Here is a 13,920-nt window from a genome sequence, read left to right as displayed (position 1 = left end):
TACTCTGAAACAATTAAAGTGTACTACTCTAATCTTCCCGTGGGGGGAGGGGGGAGCCAGGATCAAGCTTTCACAGCATCTTATTTTGCAGTCTACATCACAGTACTACAATCATATGAAAATCAATGGAATAAAAAGTGAATTAGCCATCTTTGTGGCAAGGCATTAGAGCACACTTTCTCAGCCAGGCTTTCATGAAACCCTGGGGTTTTTTTGACTGCCCTGGAAGGGTTTCCACAATGGGTGGGAGTTAATTAATTTTTTACATATTTTTAAAATGTGTTAAACATTCATTGGGTATTATGGCCATATATGGTCATGTCGACTGCCTCCCCTTCTCAAAATGGCCAATGATGGCCTGAAGGGGTGGGAGGGGCCCCAGGTGGGCACATTCACAGCTATGCTTCTCAGTCATATTCTGCACAATCACACCACTTCTGGGGTTTCTCGAAGCCTGAAGAGTGTTTCAGGGGTTTCTCGATGCTGAAAAAATTGAGAAAGCCAGAATTAGAGGGACACATTCTGCCAAGGGTTGGTTGTCCTTTCTCTTGCTTTCTCCCCCTCAACTTACCTCACAGGGTCGTTGTGGGGGTAAGACAGGTGGGAACCGCCCGAAACTCTTCTCAGGAAGGGTGTGATAAAACTGACAAATGCAAGAGTACGATTCCAGCAATGTGCCTCCTTCCCCCTTTCCTCCTACTGTCGCCCAGTCTCAGAGACAACAAACTGTGCTGAGCGCCCTGTGCCACACCTGTACCAGGAGAGGCTGGAGCCCCCCCCCCCCCCATTCTGCAAGTACACATGCCTGCGTTCCAAGGAATCAGTTGTCACGGGCTGCTAAACTGAGACCTTTTGTGAATGCTCCCATCTGGTATTACAGGCAAACAGTCTCCTCTGCAGTGCGTATTGGCTGGGGAAACACTGTGGGAGTGCAACTGTTCTTGCAGTGTTGTCAAAGAAAGGAACAGTTTGTTCCAATACTATTGAAAATACATAATTAGACAGAAGAGAAAGCCATTAATGAGGAGGAAGCAGTCAAAAGGATATAAAATAAACCCTACCAAGGCAGGGGGCTGTTGAAGTGATCCATAAAGCAGTGCAGTGTTATGGAACATGAAGGGAAAATTGGCACGTTTTGGGAGCCTCTTTTAGGAAGCCCCATCAGGAACTGCTGTGCTTTGGAATCTTGGAAAGCAAAACCCGGGTTGGGATTTCTGTGTCAGTGGGTCAAGAACCAGTGGTAGGAAGGATCAATCGCCATGACTCGCCTTTTCAATTCCAGACTTCATTTTGTCAGCTCAGACCCAACAGACTGCTGTATTTTGTGCCCGTCGTGCGGAAAGAGTCCTTTCAGTGCTGTGGTGAATTGGTGGCTGCATAGTAAATAAACAAACTCTGGATATTTGGGTCTCCTATCTGTAAGGCTAAGAGAAAGTGCTTTTAAAATAAAAGTTGTGTAGGTCTCCAGCCAGTGAGTCAGAACCTCGATCTAAGTGGGTTGCACCAGTGACACATCACGATTTTCTTCTCTGCTGTTTATTTACAGTTTATAAGAGGAGAAAGATTGGGGGGGGGGAGAGAAGAATAGCAGCAAGCTTTAAATGCAATAAAGATTTAAAAGTGAGTACAAGGGGGCTGTAGTTCAGTGGTGGAGCTTGTGGTTTGCAGGCCAAAGATTCCTCTGTTTGAAAGATCCCAGGTAGAAGATGTCAGGGATCCTTCTCTGCCTGAGAGCCTAGAGAGCAGCTGCTGAAATAGTTTATTTATTTATTTGAATTTTTATACCGCCCATTCCATTCAGCTCTGGGTGATTTACATATAACGTCATAGGCTAATTACATAGAACATCATAACAATATAACATAACATCAACTAGAATATTTCAACAGGAACGGTAACTTTAACAGAACCCTTAGGCAGGTCTGATGATTTCAGTCATGGAAGGGGGTGTCTGGGGGGGGGAACAGCAAATATTGTTGGGTTGGTTGGCCTCAAGCAAATGCCTGGTGGAGAGCTCCCTTTTGCAGGCCCTGTGAAATTGTGGCAGGCAGGGCCCTGATGTCTTCAAGGGGTTTGTTCCACCAAGTGGAGGACAGGATGGAGAAGGCTCTGGCCCTTGCTGAGGTTCCAACATGCCTCTTTGAGGCCAGGGATCACCAGCCAGTTGGAGGTGGCAGAGCGTAGGGCTCTTTTGGAGGTATAGTTGATACTGAGTTAGGTGGACAGAATGTTGGGTTCACAATAAGGCAGCTTCAGACATTCATATATGTTCATAAGTTTAAGGTTGATGGTATATGTGGGTAGTGAGTCTGAAAGGGTTGAAGACCATTGGGGTGGGGCACCATGCAACTGAACAATTCTGGCTTCATTTAAGCCAAAATAGTGAGTTTAGCTGAAAAAAATCTATTATTTCCCCAAAATTGTTCGCCCACTTTACTGAATGGGGCAGTAGATGTTACAGAGAAGGGAAGGAGCAATGCAAAACTTGCTCAGGGGTAAAATCCATAGGAAGTTGCATCCCTTGAAAGGGCATGGGATTTGTATGGGAGCTTCAGTACAAAGGAGGCTTCCCCTAGAAAGTTTGTTCCACCTGCCAAATTATTATAGAGACTTGCAAAAGTTGTACCAAGAATAATTTGAGGTTTATTAAAATGGATGATGCCCAAATTAGAACAATGTGTCCCAAAGTAAACTTTTTTTTACCATCAAGTCACAACTGACTTATGGTGAGCCTGTAGGATTTTCTTAGTAAGAGACATTCAAGCTTTCCTCTGCATAGCAACCTTGGATTCCTTGGTGGTCTCCCATCCAGATACTAACCAGGATCAGTCCTGCTTAGCTGCTGAGATTGGACTATCCAGGTCATGGTAACTAAAACCTGGGCTAGCTTGATCTCAGATATCAGAAGCTAAGCAGGGTCAGCCCTGGTTAAGACTTGGGTAGGAGACCACCAAGGCAGTTCAGGATTGTTACAGAGAAGCGGGCAATGGCAAACCACTTCTGTTCATCCCTTGCCTTGAAAACCCTGGCTGTGGTTCAGAGAATTTCACAGAACAGAGTTGGAAGGACCCATGCAGGCCATCTAGTCCAACCCCCTGCTTTCTACCATGTGTGATATTAAGTACTGTTTTATGAACTAACCCCTCATTGAGGTGATAAACCTCTGTCTGGACACCCTCCCATCATGTGGGCCCTCATCTTTCCTCTGAAGTGGTACAGCCCAGAAAGTCTTTGTTATATAATCGGTTGTTTTTAACTACCTTACTTCCTTCACTGAATCCCGAGATTTTCCTCATCATGCCTATTTATGGTAGGCAATCAGATTTAAGCCAGAAAATGTTGTTTTCTTGATTACATAATAGGTTATTTGATTTCGGTAGTCTAAATTACAAAAAAAGTTATTGACATTTAAATCCCTCTGCAGGATACCACTAAGATGTTCTCGAAGCAAGCAGTTCAATAAAAGGCGTGTGTTTGCTTCAAAATTTAAAAGTATTCATGCTGAAGCACCAGGCAGCCAAAACCGGCTGTAACGAAAAACAGAAAAATCATCTCTTCATTGATTGTAGGTTCTCTTGTCCCAGAACATGCTTTTGAGTAAAGAATAGTTGGATTATTTAGATGCCTGTCTAAATAGACATGTGAGGGAACAGTGCAAGCTGTTTTACTTATGCCTCTGAGGAAATACCCACCTTCCTTTGTCTTCCTGCACCAGTACCGTTTTTACAGTGCCTGTGTGGGACCATTCATGAGGAAATAAGAGCTTCTCAATTAAGGTTTTATCATGCTGCCAACCCCAAATGTCTTGAGCAACAAAAAAAACCTGGTTTGTGTGATGTTCAGAATGTGCCACATGGGGGCAGTATCACAAGAACACCACCTTATCAGGTGAAAATGATGCATAGCCTAGGCTGCTTCCACCGAGGTTCTTCTACACCTTCCAAGCAGGGTTTGCAAATATCACTTGGGAAATACCTGGATATTTGGGGAGGGGGGCAGTGAAGCCTGGGGAGGGTGGAGAGAAGAAGTAGCTTTTTGTACCCCACTTTTCCCTACCCAAAGGAGTCTCAAAGCAGTTTGCAGTTGCCTACCCTTCCTCTCCCCACAACAGACACCCTGTGAGGTAGGTGAGTCGGAAAGCTCTTAAAAGGACTGTGACTGGCCTAAGGTCCCCCAGCTGGCTGCATGTGGGGGAGTGTGGAATCGGACCTGGCATGCCAGATTAGAAGTCTGCACTCCTAACCACTACACCAAATTGGCTCTCACGCCGTAGTTATCTACTGCTGCCCGTCGGCTTCAATTTAACTGAGCAATTATAGTCATATAGCACATATGTACAATTCAGCAAAAAATGGGGGGAGTGGGAGGAATGTACTGCACAGCCAGTCCTTTCAGCCTCCATTATGCAGGGCTTTCTCTGGATACCACATAAGGGAAACAAGAGAGGTGACGCTGTAGATCAGGCTTTCTCAACCAGGGTTTCGGGAAACCCTGGCATTTCTTGACAGTCCTGGATTTCCCAAATGGGTGGGAATTATTTTTTTTTTAATTTAATTCGTTAAACATCTATCATAAAAGGTCATGTCAACCTGCCCCCCCCCCCAAGTGACCAGTGATGTTTGGTATTTTGTTATTTTTGTAAAGAGGTCATTCAAAAGATGTGAGAAGGGTGAGAAGGCCCTGGGTAGACATGTACATCGCTATGCTACCCAGCCATATTCTGCATGATTGCACCATGTCTGGGGTTTCCTCTGGCCGAGGGCTTAAACATGGTGCTTGGCATATCTCTTGTGGGGAGATTCTTCAGATTTAAAACAAGCAGAACATTTTGTAACATCAAAAAAGCAAGCTGTTAGAATTTGGCCTCTTAAACGGCAGGCAGTGAGGGGCAGGAGCCTCAAGATCCAGTGACATGGCTGCTACCTTGACCCATGAGCCCAATTTAGGACATTATTTTCCTGCCTTTCCTTCAAAGAGTCTCAGGGTGGCATATACTGTTCTCCTCTCCCCATTTTATCCTCTTGATACCCACCTGATCAGGTTGAGAAGACAGTAAGAGACTGACCCCAGATCCCACAGTGAGCTTCTGTGGCGGAGTGGGGATGGGAAGCCAGCATCCATTCCACACATGTTGGATAGTTCACTTTCAATGCACTTTAGAAGTGGATTTCCCTGTCCTGCACAGAAAAATCCAGCTGCTAATGCACATTGGAAGTGCATTATCCAACGTGTGCAGAATGAGCCCAGGTCTCCCAGATTCTATTCTGACACTCAGCCTGCTACATCATGCCAGCTAGAAAGCCTTCTACAAGCAGCCGTCTTGTGGATGAAACCACATGGTGGAAGTAGGGGACTATTGTCGGCGGTGCCACTTTCTGGGGCAGATTTAGACTTTGGAGCTGCTCTGCTCATGCAGTCTCCTGACCTAAAGTGAGGCCTGTCCAAAGGATTGAGCTGGCTCATGCCATTTCCTCTGGTGGCAGCATTCACAGAGGCTGTTCCCTGTAGAAGCTTTAGAGCATGTGCAGTGGCCCACATGGACTGGGGTCTTTTCAGCCCACTTCAGGCCTCTTTCTTTCACTGGTACTAAGCACCTGCTGACAGGAAGTAAAAGGGGATGGGGAAATTGGAAAATTAAGTCACAGAAGAAAGGGGCTTTTAGGAAGGAGAACTTCAGATATACTTCATCTAAGGAGAGCGCCTAGCATCCAAATACATAACAAGTGTGAATGCATTGTGTATGTATCTGTGGTCAACTAGCCATTGCAGCAACATAAACAGGAAACTCGTGGCATGCTAAAAACTAGCAATATTTTATTACTGTATATACTAGATTATCTGGAAAGGTCCTATGAGGGGGGGTGTCAGAGGCCTGTTTTGTGTAGCTCCTCCTGCTCTTCCTTTATGCCTACTGCAGGCTGGCCAGCTCTGAAAATTCAGGTCCTTCATCCTTTTACAAATCAGGAAGGGAGGAGCTTGCCCCCCCCCCCCCCAAGCAGCAGGATCACTTTGGAAAGCACACAAGGATGCGAGCAAACACTTTCCTTGTGCTAAAGTACTGGATGACCACACATACTGTAAAAATGCCAACTACACTATTCTTGAAACAGTACAGATGCACTGGGACAACAATGGCAATAATAAATTAAGGAAAAGTTGTCTTTTGTTTTTTTTTCAGTTGTTTTTTTAATCCTTCATATCAGTCCCAACGCGTTTCACCTGTTGGCTTTATCAAGGGACAAATATAAGTGTCACACTTCTTATATGCAAAAAACTTGTCTCTTGGATAATATGTAAGGTCGTATTAATCGCATCTCTTAGCTAATGGCGTTCCAGACGCCATTTAAAAGTTTGAGATAGGTTTGCTGTTGTGGTTGTTGCTTTGAACAAGCAAGCCTGTAGAGCTTTTGAACTACAGGTGATTTTCACTTGGTTCATATGGGTCTGATCTTTTAGGCGGAGCAAGTCCCAGAAGCCTAAGCCTTGTTTTGTGCTAGATGTTTTTGCCTGGTTGGTTTCTGCCTCCAGTGTTCAGAGACAAATGTTATGAGCGCCTTTCAGGGACCAGTTGTTTCACAAGCCCCCCCCCCCCCCCCAATCCGTCATGTTGTTCATTTCCCTGTTTCTAATTCCCACTCGCACCACAATCCTGCCCAATTTGGGTTTCTAAGTCATAAGGCTGTGGTTTCCTTTGTCCTTCCATCCTGTTGCAAGTGACCCGCAGAAAAGCAAAAAACCCAAAGCCACAGCAAAAGAATGCCCAGGGTGTGGGTGGGGAAGTATAAAGTGTGATGGCAGAGATTTGGGGGAAAGAAGTGGGGCGTGATTGTCCCACGTCCCTGCCGTCAAAGGAGCCCAACATTGTTAGAGGGTGGCTGCATCGCTGCGCCTTTCCCAACCGGAATATGGCTGGGAGCAGGCCTCCATTCCCCATCCAGAGCCTGCGGCGTCTCCTGCGTATCTATCAGAAGGAAGAGAGACTTTGCTGATGCAGGATCCCTGCCCTCCGAAGTAGACGGTGCTCGGTAAGCCACATACCGCTTCTTTAGCAAACTGTTTAAGAACTGAATGGGACTACCAGATGCATATTCCTAAACCCACAGAAAGACTGCTTACAGAGAGAACCAAGTCATAGCACACTGGATGATATACTCCCCTTCTAGTTCATCTTACTTTATTTAACCTGTCCATTCATGTTCTTAAATATATAAAGAGATGAACAAAATCAACTTGGTATTATTGGGGCACAGAGAATTCCCAGGCTCTTAATTCAACCACACCTACCTAAAATTAAGATCAAATGTGGTTTGTTTTAAAAATGACTGTAAGCATGTATTTTAAGTTGTTTGAAGTATTTAGGGGAAATGTTGTACAAATATTAAGCATTGCTGTAATGATAAATTGAATGAGCCCCTTAATAATTAACTACTACTCCTGTTTGAAAAAATCTAATTTCACCTCCCTTTAAAAGTATCACACATTTTTAAAATGACCTCAAAAAATACGAGCTGATAGGAAGTCTCACGGTTATTTCATGGCGTAGTACTGTATATATGAAACGGAAATTGATTTTAAGCCTGCAATTAGCGTATTTAACCACAGGGTGGCGGGTGAGGGGGAAGGTTTTCGCTGGAAACGGAATAGTTGGTGAGCGTTGCGGGACTGGGTTCCGCTTGTCAAAGCTTATTTGTTTGGGATTTTGTTGTTATTTTTGTCAAGAGGTCATTCGAGAAGTGCGTGCTTTGTTTTTTTTTTCTTTTTAAAATCCTCCTGGGAATGGAAGAGGGAGACTGCAAGGCAGGCTGCGAATCCCATTTGTGCGCTTCTTCAGGGTGTCAATGGGCTGCGGTGGCTTCCGTCCAGCGGACGCGGGCTTGGCCCTTCGGTCTGCGGGAAGCGGCTGTTGCGGCCTCGTCGATCGAACGCCCTCGCCCGCTCCAAGGCTAACGGCTGGAGGCCGAACGCCCCGTCGGGCAGCCAGTCCCCGGGCCGCGGCAGGCCGGGCGGCCGTGTTTTGCCGAGCTCTGCGCGGGTGGGAGGCTCTCGCTACGTCGGGGGGAGACGACCTGCACCCCAGAGAGTAAAACCCCGAAGATCTGGGCGGCCGCGTGGAAGTGGAGCCCGTTTGGACCCGTCAGGCGTCCCTGAAAGCCTGGGCCAAGCTGCAGCCGCCAGCGCTGCCTGCCTGGGCCTCGGGGCAGGGCCCTCAGGAGCTGCGTCGCTTCGGAGCGTGCTCCTGGAGGAAGGGGCGCCCGTCTGCGGACATCGGTGCGGCGCGTCTCGCCATGGCATGGCTCCCTCCGTGCCGCTAACGGTAGGGCCGAGAGCTCAGCGCTGGATCGGGACCGCTCCTCCTCCAGGAGGCCCGTGGGCGGCGCCGGGGGCCGGGGGCACTGTCAGCCCCCCCGGGAGCGGCTCTCCCTGCCCGGCCCTGTGCCGAAAAGACAGTTCCGTCTCCAGCAAAGGGGGGCGGAGGGAATCCGCTTTCCTGGACGGCGCTGATTTCTGACCCGCCCTCCTCCCCCGCCGATTGCGAGCGGCCAAGGGAAGGGAAGGAAAGGGGCGGCGGGAGGTTGGCGGCGTCGGTCTCCGATCCGGTCGGTTTTCTTTCCGAAGTTGAAGTTTCCGGAAGGACTCCCAAAAAGGCAATCGGGGAGGCGGAGCCCGCAGAGGGCCGGATACTCTCCTTTTTAGGACCGGCGCTTGGCGACCGGAATCGCTCGCTCTCCCGGGCGGCGGCCGGGGGGGGGGGAGGGCTGTCAGAAGCCTTCTCCGATGTCCCCCCCCCCTCCTCACAGCGAAGGGGGGAAAGCCCCTTCCGGATTGCTGCGCCCCGTCCGGAGCCTCCTCCCCGCGTTCGCTGCCCCGCCGCCGCGAGTCCCGCTTCGGCCGCGGCTCCTGCCCAGGCGGGGAGCCAGCCACTCAGGGCGCGCCATGCTAATTGACCACGTGACGCGCTCCCCGCCCCGCTCTGTTCCTCAGTCCTTATTTGGGCAGTGACGTCGCGGGCATTCACGGCCTCCCCATAAATACTTCGAGCAAGACTTTTCCATCTAGCGAGAGCTGCGCTTGATTAAAAACGGCGCGACAGGGGACCCCGACGGTCACAACAACAACAGTCACAGCCACTCCCGGGCCTCTGAGCCAGCGCCGTAGCATAGGGAGAGACAGCGGGAGCCTCGCTCGTGGCGCCCCCGCCCTCGACCCGGCCACCAAAGTTTGCCTCCCCCCATTCTGGCGGAGGAGAGACCCCCCCTGGCCACCTCCCTGCAGCAGAACTACACGCCGGGGAGGGCAGGGCCGTGGTTTGCGAGCTTCCCCGCGGAGCAAATGATGACCGCCAAGACCGTAGACAAAATCCCGGTCAGTCTCGGCGGCTTCGTGCACCAGCTCCCCGACAGCATTTACCCCGTGGACGACCTCGCCACCGCGCTGCCAGCCTCCGTGACCATCTTTCCCAATGGGGATTTGGGAGGACCCTTTGACCAGCTGAGCGCGGCCGCAGCAGGTAAGCCGGCCTCCCCCCTCCGCGCGTGGCCTCGGCTTGGCCCCTGGGGATGCGTTGGGGAGCGAGATGGTCCGGGGCGGGGGACGAGCTGCCGGGTGGTGACCCGTTAGCCGCTGTCGAAGAGGCAGAGGCAATAGCGGCCAATGTCCCCGGAGGCGTGACGCTCGTCTTTCGACGCCGCTCTCCCCACGCCGTGCTGCGCTCCTGCGATCATGGGCCGGTGCCTTCCCGGGAGCCAGGGCCCAGGGTACTTGGGCCGTCGGTCGACCCGAAGGTCCTGCGAGGCCCGAGGCGTGGAGAGGAGGCTCGCCACGGCCAGCCTCCCAGTCACAGCGCGAGAATGCCACGGAGCCAGCCAGTTACCCACCCGGGCCCACGCCGCTTGGCTCCCGCCACTTGACCAGCTCCTGGGCTCGCCAGTCCCACGTCGATCCGGGGGCTTTGCCCTCCCCCGCCCCGGTGCTTCTGCAGTCGGCGGCTGCCTGGGGCGTGGGGGTCGTGACGAAAGGGCTGCAGCCTGGCCTGGGAGCTGGCGATGGGGCTTCGCGAGGCAGCCCAGAGATGGGCGGCCGTCTCCCCGTCGGGAGCGAGAGATCAGGGGCCCACGCGCGGTTGGAGGCTTGGAGGGGTGGGGCAGCCGGCTTGCCCGGGAGGGTCGGTGGGCGCGCACACTGACGCCGGCCCTTTCTCTCCCCTCCGCCTTGCAGACGGCCTGCCGGGCGCGGACATGAGCGACAAGCGGCCGCTGGAGCTGCCTTACGCCTGCAGCGGCTTCGTCCCGCCAGCGCGCGGCCAGCCCTTCACCTACATGGGCAAGTTCTCCATCGACCCGCAGTACCCGGGCGCCGGCTGCTACCCGCCCGACGGCATCCTCAACCTGGTCAGCGCCGGCATCCTGCAGGGGGTGGCCGCCCCGCCGACTTCCTCCGCCTCCGCCTCGTCGGCCGCCCCTTCGGCGGGCTCCCCTAACCCGCTGGGCTGCACCATGGCGCCCTCCTCCGCCGGCGAGATGGAGCACATGTACTCGCCGCCGCCGCCGCCTCCCTACTCTGCCTGCGGGGAGCTCTACCAGCAGCAGCACCACCAGCACCACCACCACCAGCAGCAGCAGCAGCAGGCGGCGCACCCCGATGGCGCTCCGGCGTTCCTGGCCACCTCGACGGGGCCCTACGCTCCGCCCGCCTCCTACCACCACTCCCCCAAGGCGGGGACGGCCGAAGGCGGCGGCGGGCTCTTCTCCATGCTGGCGGACTACTCGGGCTTCTTCCCGCCGCCGCCCCCGCCGCCCCCTCCGTGCGGCCCGCGCGAGCTCCCGGCCGAGCGCAAGCCCTTCCCATGCGCGCTGGACTCGGTGCGCGTCCCGCCGCCGCTGACGCCGCTCTCCACCATCCGCAACTTCACGCTGGGCGCGCCCCCCGGCGGCCTGGGCGACGGGGGCCCCCCTGGCGGGCCTGGGGCGGTGTCGACCCGGCTGCCCCCCGGCGCCTACGGCAGCCCGGCCCACCTGCCGCTGCGGCCCATCCTGCGGCCGCGCAAGTACCCCAACCGGCCCAGCAAGACGCCGGTGCACGAGCGACCCTACCCGTGCCCGGCCGAGGGCTGCGACCGGCGCTTCTCGCGCTCCGACGAGCTGACGCGCCACATCCGCATCCACACGGGCCACAAGCCCTTCCAGTGCCGCATCTGCATGCGCAACTTCAGCCGCAGCGACCACCTCACCACCCATATCCGCACGCACACCGGGGAGAAGCCCTTCGCCTGCGACTTCTGCGGCCGCAAGTTCGCCCGCTCCGACGAGCGCAAGCGCCACACCAAGATCCACCTGCGCCAGAAGGAGCGCAAAGGCGCCGTCCCGCCCGCCCCCGCCGCCGCCTCCTCCTCTTCCTCCTCCTCCTCCGCCGCCAGCGCCGCCGCCGCCGCGCTGGCCTCCTGCTCGGCCCGGACCCGGACGCCCTGAGCCGCCTGGCGCCCCCTGCCTGCTGGGGACACGCACTGACCGAGCCGGCCCGGCCTGCCGTCGGGGGAGGGGGTTCGTGTGCGCGAGGATCCCTCGACCCGGCCGCCCCCCAACCCCCCCCGGCGCGACATGGGCCCGCTGGCCTTGGGCAGGCCCTTGAACGCGGAGGAGCGCCGGCCGGTTCCTTGCCGAAGAGAAGGGACGCGTTTCGGAAGGCAAAGGAGGGGGGGGGGGAGAGAGGGGCGAGGGGAGGAGGCCCGCCTGGTGCACTTTAGAGAGAGCCTCCCTGCCTCCCTGCCTCCCCGCCTCAGAAAGGGCAGCCAGAAGCCCCCGCGGGAAACAGCCCTCCACCAGTCCCCCAGCCCCTGGCCACTTTGGCCTTAGCGACACGAATGCAACGAATCCAGCGGAGATCCAAAGCGCAGTTACTTGCGAGTTGCATTGGAAGCCGTTCGGAGGAAATGCGGTTCAGGATCGCGATGCCCTTTGAGGAAACAGAAGTGCAATGCGGAGGGAGCCGGGACAGGAGGCGTGGCAATATCTGCTCCTCTCTTCTTTCGTTTTCTTTCTCTTGAGGTACTTGCCAGCTTTCCAATTGCTGCTTGCCGCTAAAGTCGATTCTCCCCCCCCCCCCTTCCAGTCTTCTGTGCGTCTTCTTCGTTCCTAAACAATCTGCACTGTTCTCGGCCGCCTCGGGCCTGCGGGAGGCTTGGTGGGAGAAATTTAATTTATTAAAGGTGAGGCTGTGTATATACATCTCGGGTGTCTGGAATGCATGCAATCGTGTTGAACTGTCCTTTGGTGCCTTTTTTGGATGTTGACAATGGTTCAGTGGCTGCATGAAAATGGGTTGCCTTATTAATCATCTTTAGGATGGGATTAGCAACTCCCCCCCCCCACACACACACACATAAATTTTCAACTCCCTGATTTTAGTATAGCTGTATATATCTGCCGATTAATATTTGGATTTTTTTCTAGAAACTCTATTTTTGTATGCACTTTTTTGTGACTTATAAAGTGTCGCTTTTGTAGTGATAATAATTTTTAAAAAGGGACCAGAGGAGAATGTAAATGATTCTGCTAGTGTTGACAGGGGTAGAAATATTCTAATCATGCACAACCACTAACTGGAACCATCCCCAAGAAAGGTGGTTTTTGCCTTGACTATTGTGTAAATAAATGTTTTATGAGAAAAAAATACCCACACCTGAGTCTGTCCTGGTACTATTTCAGCACTGGTTCGCTCTTTATCATTCATCTATGGGCGCTAGAGTGTGGGAAGGGGAAATGTGTCCTCCCCTTTGAGAATCCCCCCTTCTGTCAAAGCTCAGAGAAGCTTCGGCACCTTGGGAGAGCTTTCAAAGTGCTTTGAAGTCAATGGGAATCTTGAGTTACCCCAAATCCCATAAAACAGGACACGGGGAACAGCTTGGCCAGTACAGTTAGATCAAAATGTCAAAACCCACAACCATTTTAGCACTGAATGAGGAAGGCCCATGTGCTCTAGGCAGAGAATCTGGGGTCATATCCTTTAAAACAGTATCTCAGACTAGTTGAACTACACCTCCCCTCTAAACCTACTTGGTATGTCCCACAGTTGCTAAACGTGGGTGCAATCATCCCCAAATTAAGCATTTGCATCCAGTTGATTTCAGTGGGGAAAATCAAATGTGGGCCCTCCTATTTTTTAAAAATCCCCTTTCCTGTGTAACTACTGCAGATTGAAGAATCTACCATCACCTGTACAGTTCTACTGTACACTCAACCCTCTCCCTGGTCACAGATAGCTGCTGACAGGAGAGAGGCTTACGGTATTGTTTTGGTGGCATGCGATTGTATGTCACAAGTTACTTTTTTTTCAAGAAAGTGAGTTATTTCATTAATTCAAGATTTAGTCAAGCTGCATGTCCCTCCCTCATAGCGACTGCGCCCTCTTATGTGTGGTCTGATGATTTAACTAAGCAAAACTTGCTGTTAGGACAACAGTGGTAAAAAAAAAGTTGTGTTTGCCTGCGACTGATGTTCATCGGAGACTTCTGTGGAGGCAGACATTGGGGGGGGGGGACTGTGCACATGCCAAGATAGGACTGCACAGAAGACAAAGATGAAAAGAGGGTTGCACTTGCTTACAACTGATGCTTGTCGAAGACTTCTGTGCAGACACACATTGCACATGTGAGGTTGATCCCCTCCCCCCATAGAAGATGATGACTGCATAGAAGATATATTTTTTAAACCCAAAATGACCTGGGCGTCCCGGAGGCTATGGCCAGGGTCTAAAGAAACCTGAAGCAGGGTCAGTCAGTGAACTCGGGGAAGACATGTGGCTCAAAATCAAGGACCAGTGTGGCGTAGTGGTTAAGAGCACTGGACTAGGATCTGGCAGGCCTGGGTCTGACCCCCAATCTGCCATGGAAGCTTGCCATTGACTTTGGGCCCGTTACACACTCAG

At 52.7% G+C, this 13,920-nt stretch overlaps 2 protein-coding genes and 1 long non-coding RNA gene across 3 annotated transcripts in view; 2 read left to right on the top strand and 1 right to left on the bottom strand.

Annotated features, from left to right (window-relative positions):
* The window catches only part of LOC143842730 (uncharacterized), a 35,497-nt gene extending 32,201 nt beyond the window's left edge, over positions 1 to 3,296 (bottom strand). The window contains exons 1-2 of the mRNA XM_077347891.1: positions 3,261 to 3,296; positions 572 to 696 (exon numbers count right to left, since the gene is read on the bottom strand). Coding sequence (XP_077204006.1) covers positions 572 to 696; positions 3,261 to 3,296 — 161 coding nt within the window. The remainder of the gene's footprint in view (positions 1 to 571; positions 697 to 3,260) is intronic.
* The window catches only part of LOC143843918 (uncharacterized), a 243,126-nt gene that overhangs the window by 96,014 nt on the left and 133,192 nt on the right, over positions 1 to 13,920 (top strand). The window lies entirely within an intron of this gene.
* Positions 7,894 to 12,660, top strand: EGR2 (early growth response 2). The gene is made up of 2 exons (XM_077350735.1): positions 7,894 to 9,508; positions 10,216 to 12,660. The coding sequence occupies exons 1-2, from the start codon at positions 9,331 to 9,333 to the stop codon at positions 11,463 to 11,465; spliced, it is 1,428 nt and encodes a 475-aa protein (XP_077206850.1). The 5' UTR covers positions 7,894 to 9,330; the 3' UTR covers positions 11,466 to 12,660.

Source organism: Paroedura picta, chromosome 8 (assembly GCF_049243985.1).
Source record: "Paroedura picta isolate Pp20150507F chromosome 8, Ppicta_v3.0, whole genome shotgun sequence".
Classification (NCBI taxonomy): domain Eukaryota; kingdom Metazoa; phylum Chordata; class Lepidosauria; order Squamata; family Gekkonidae; genus Paroedura; species Paroedura picta.
This window is presented reverse-complemented; position numbering and strand designations above follow the sequence as displayed.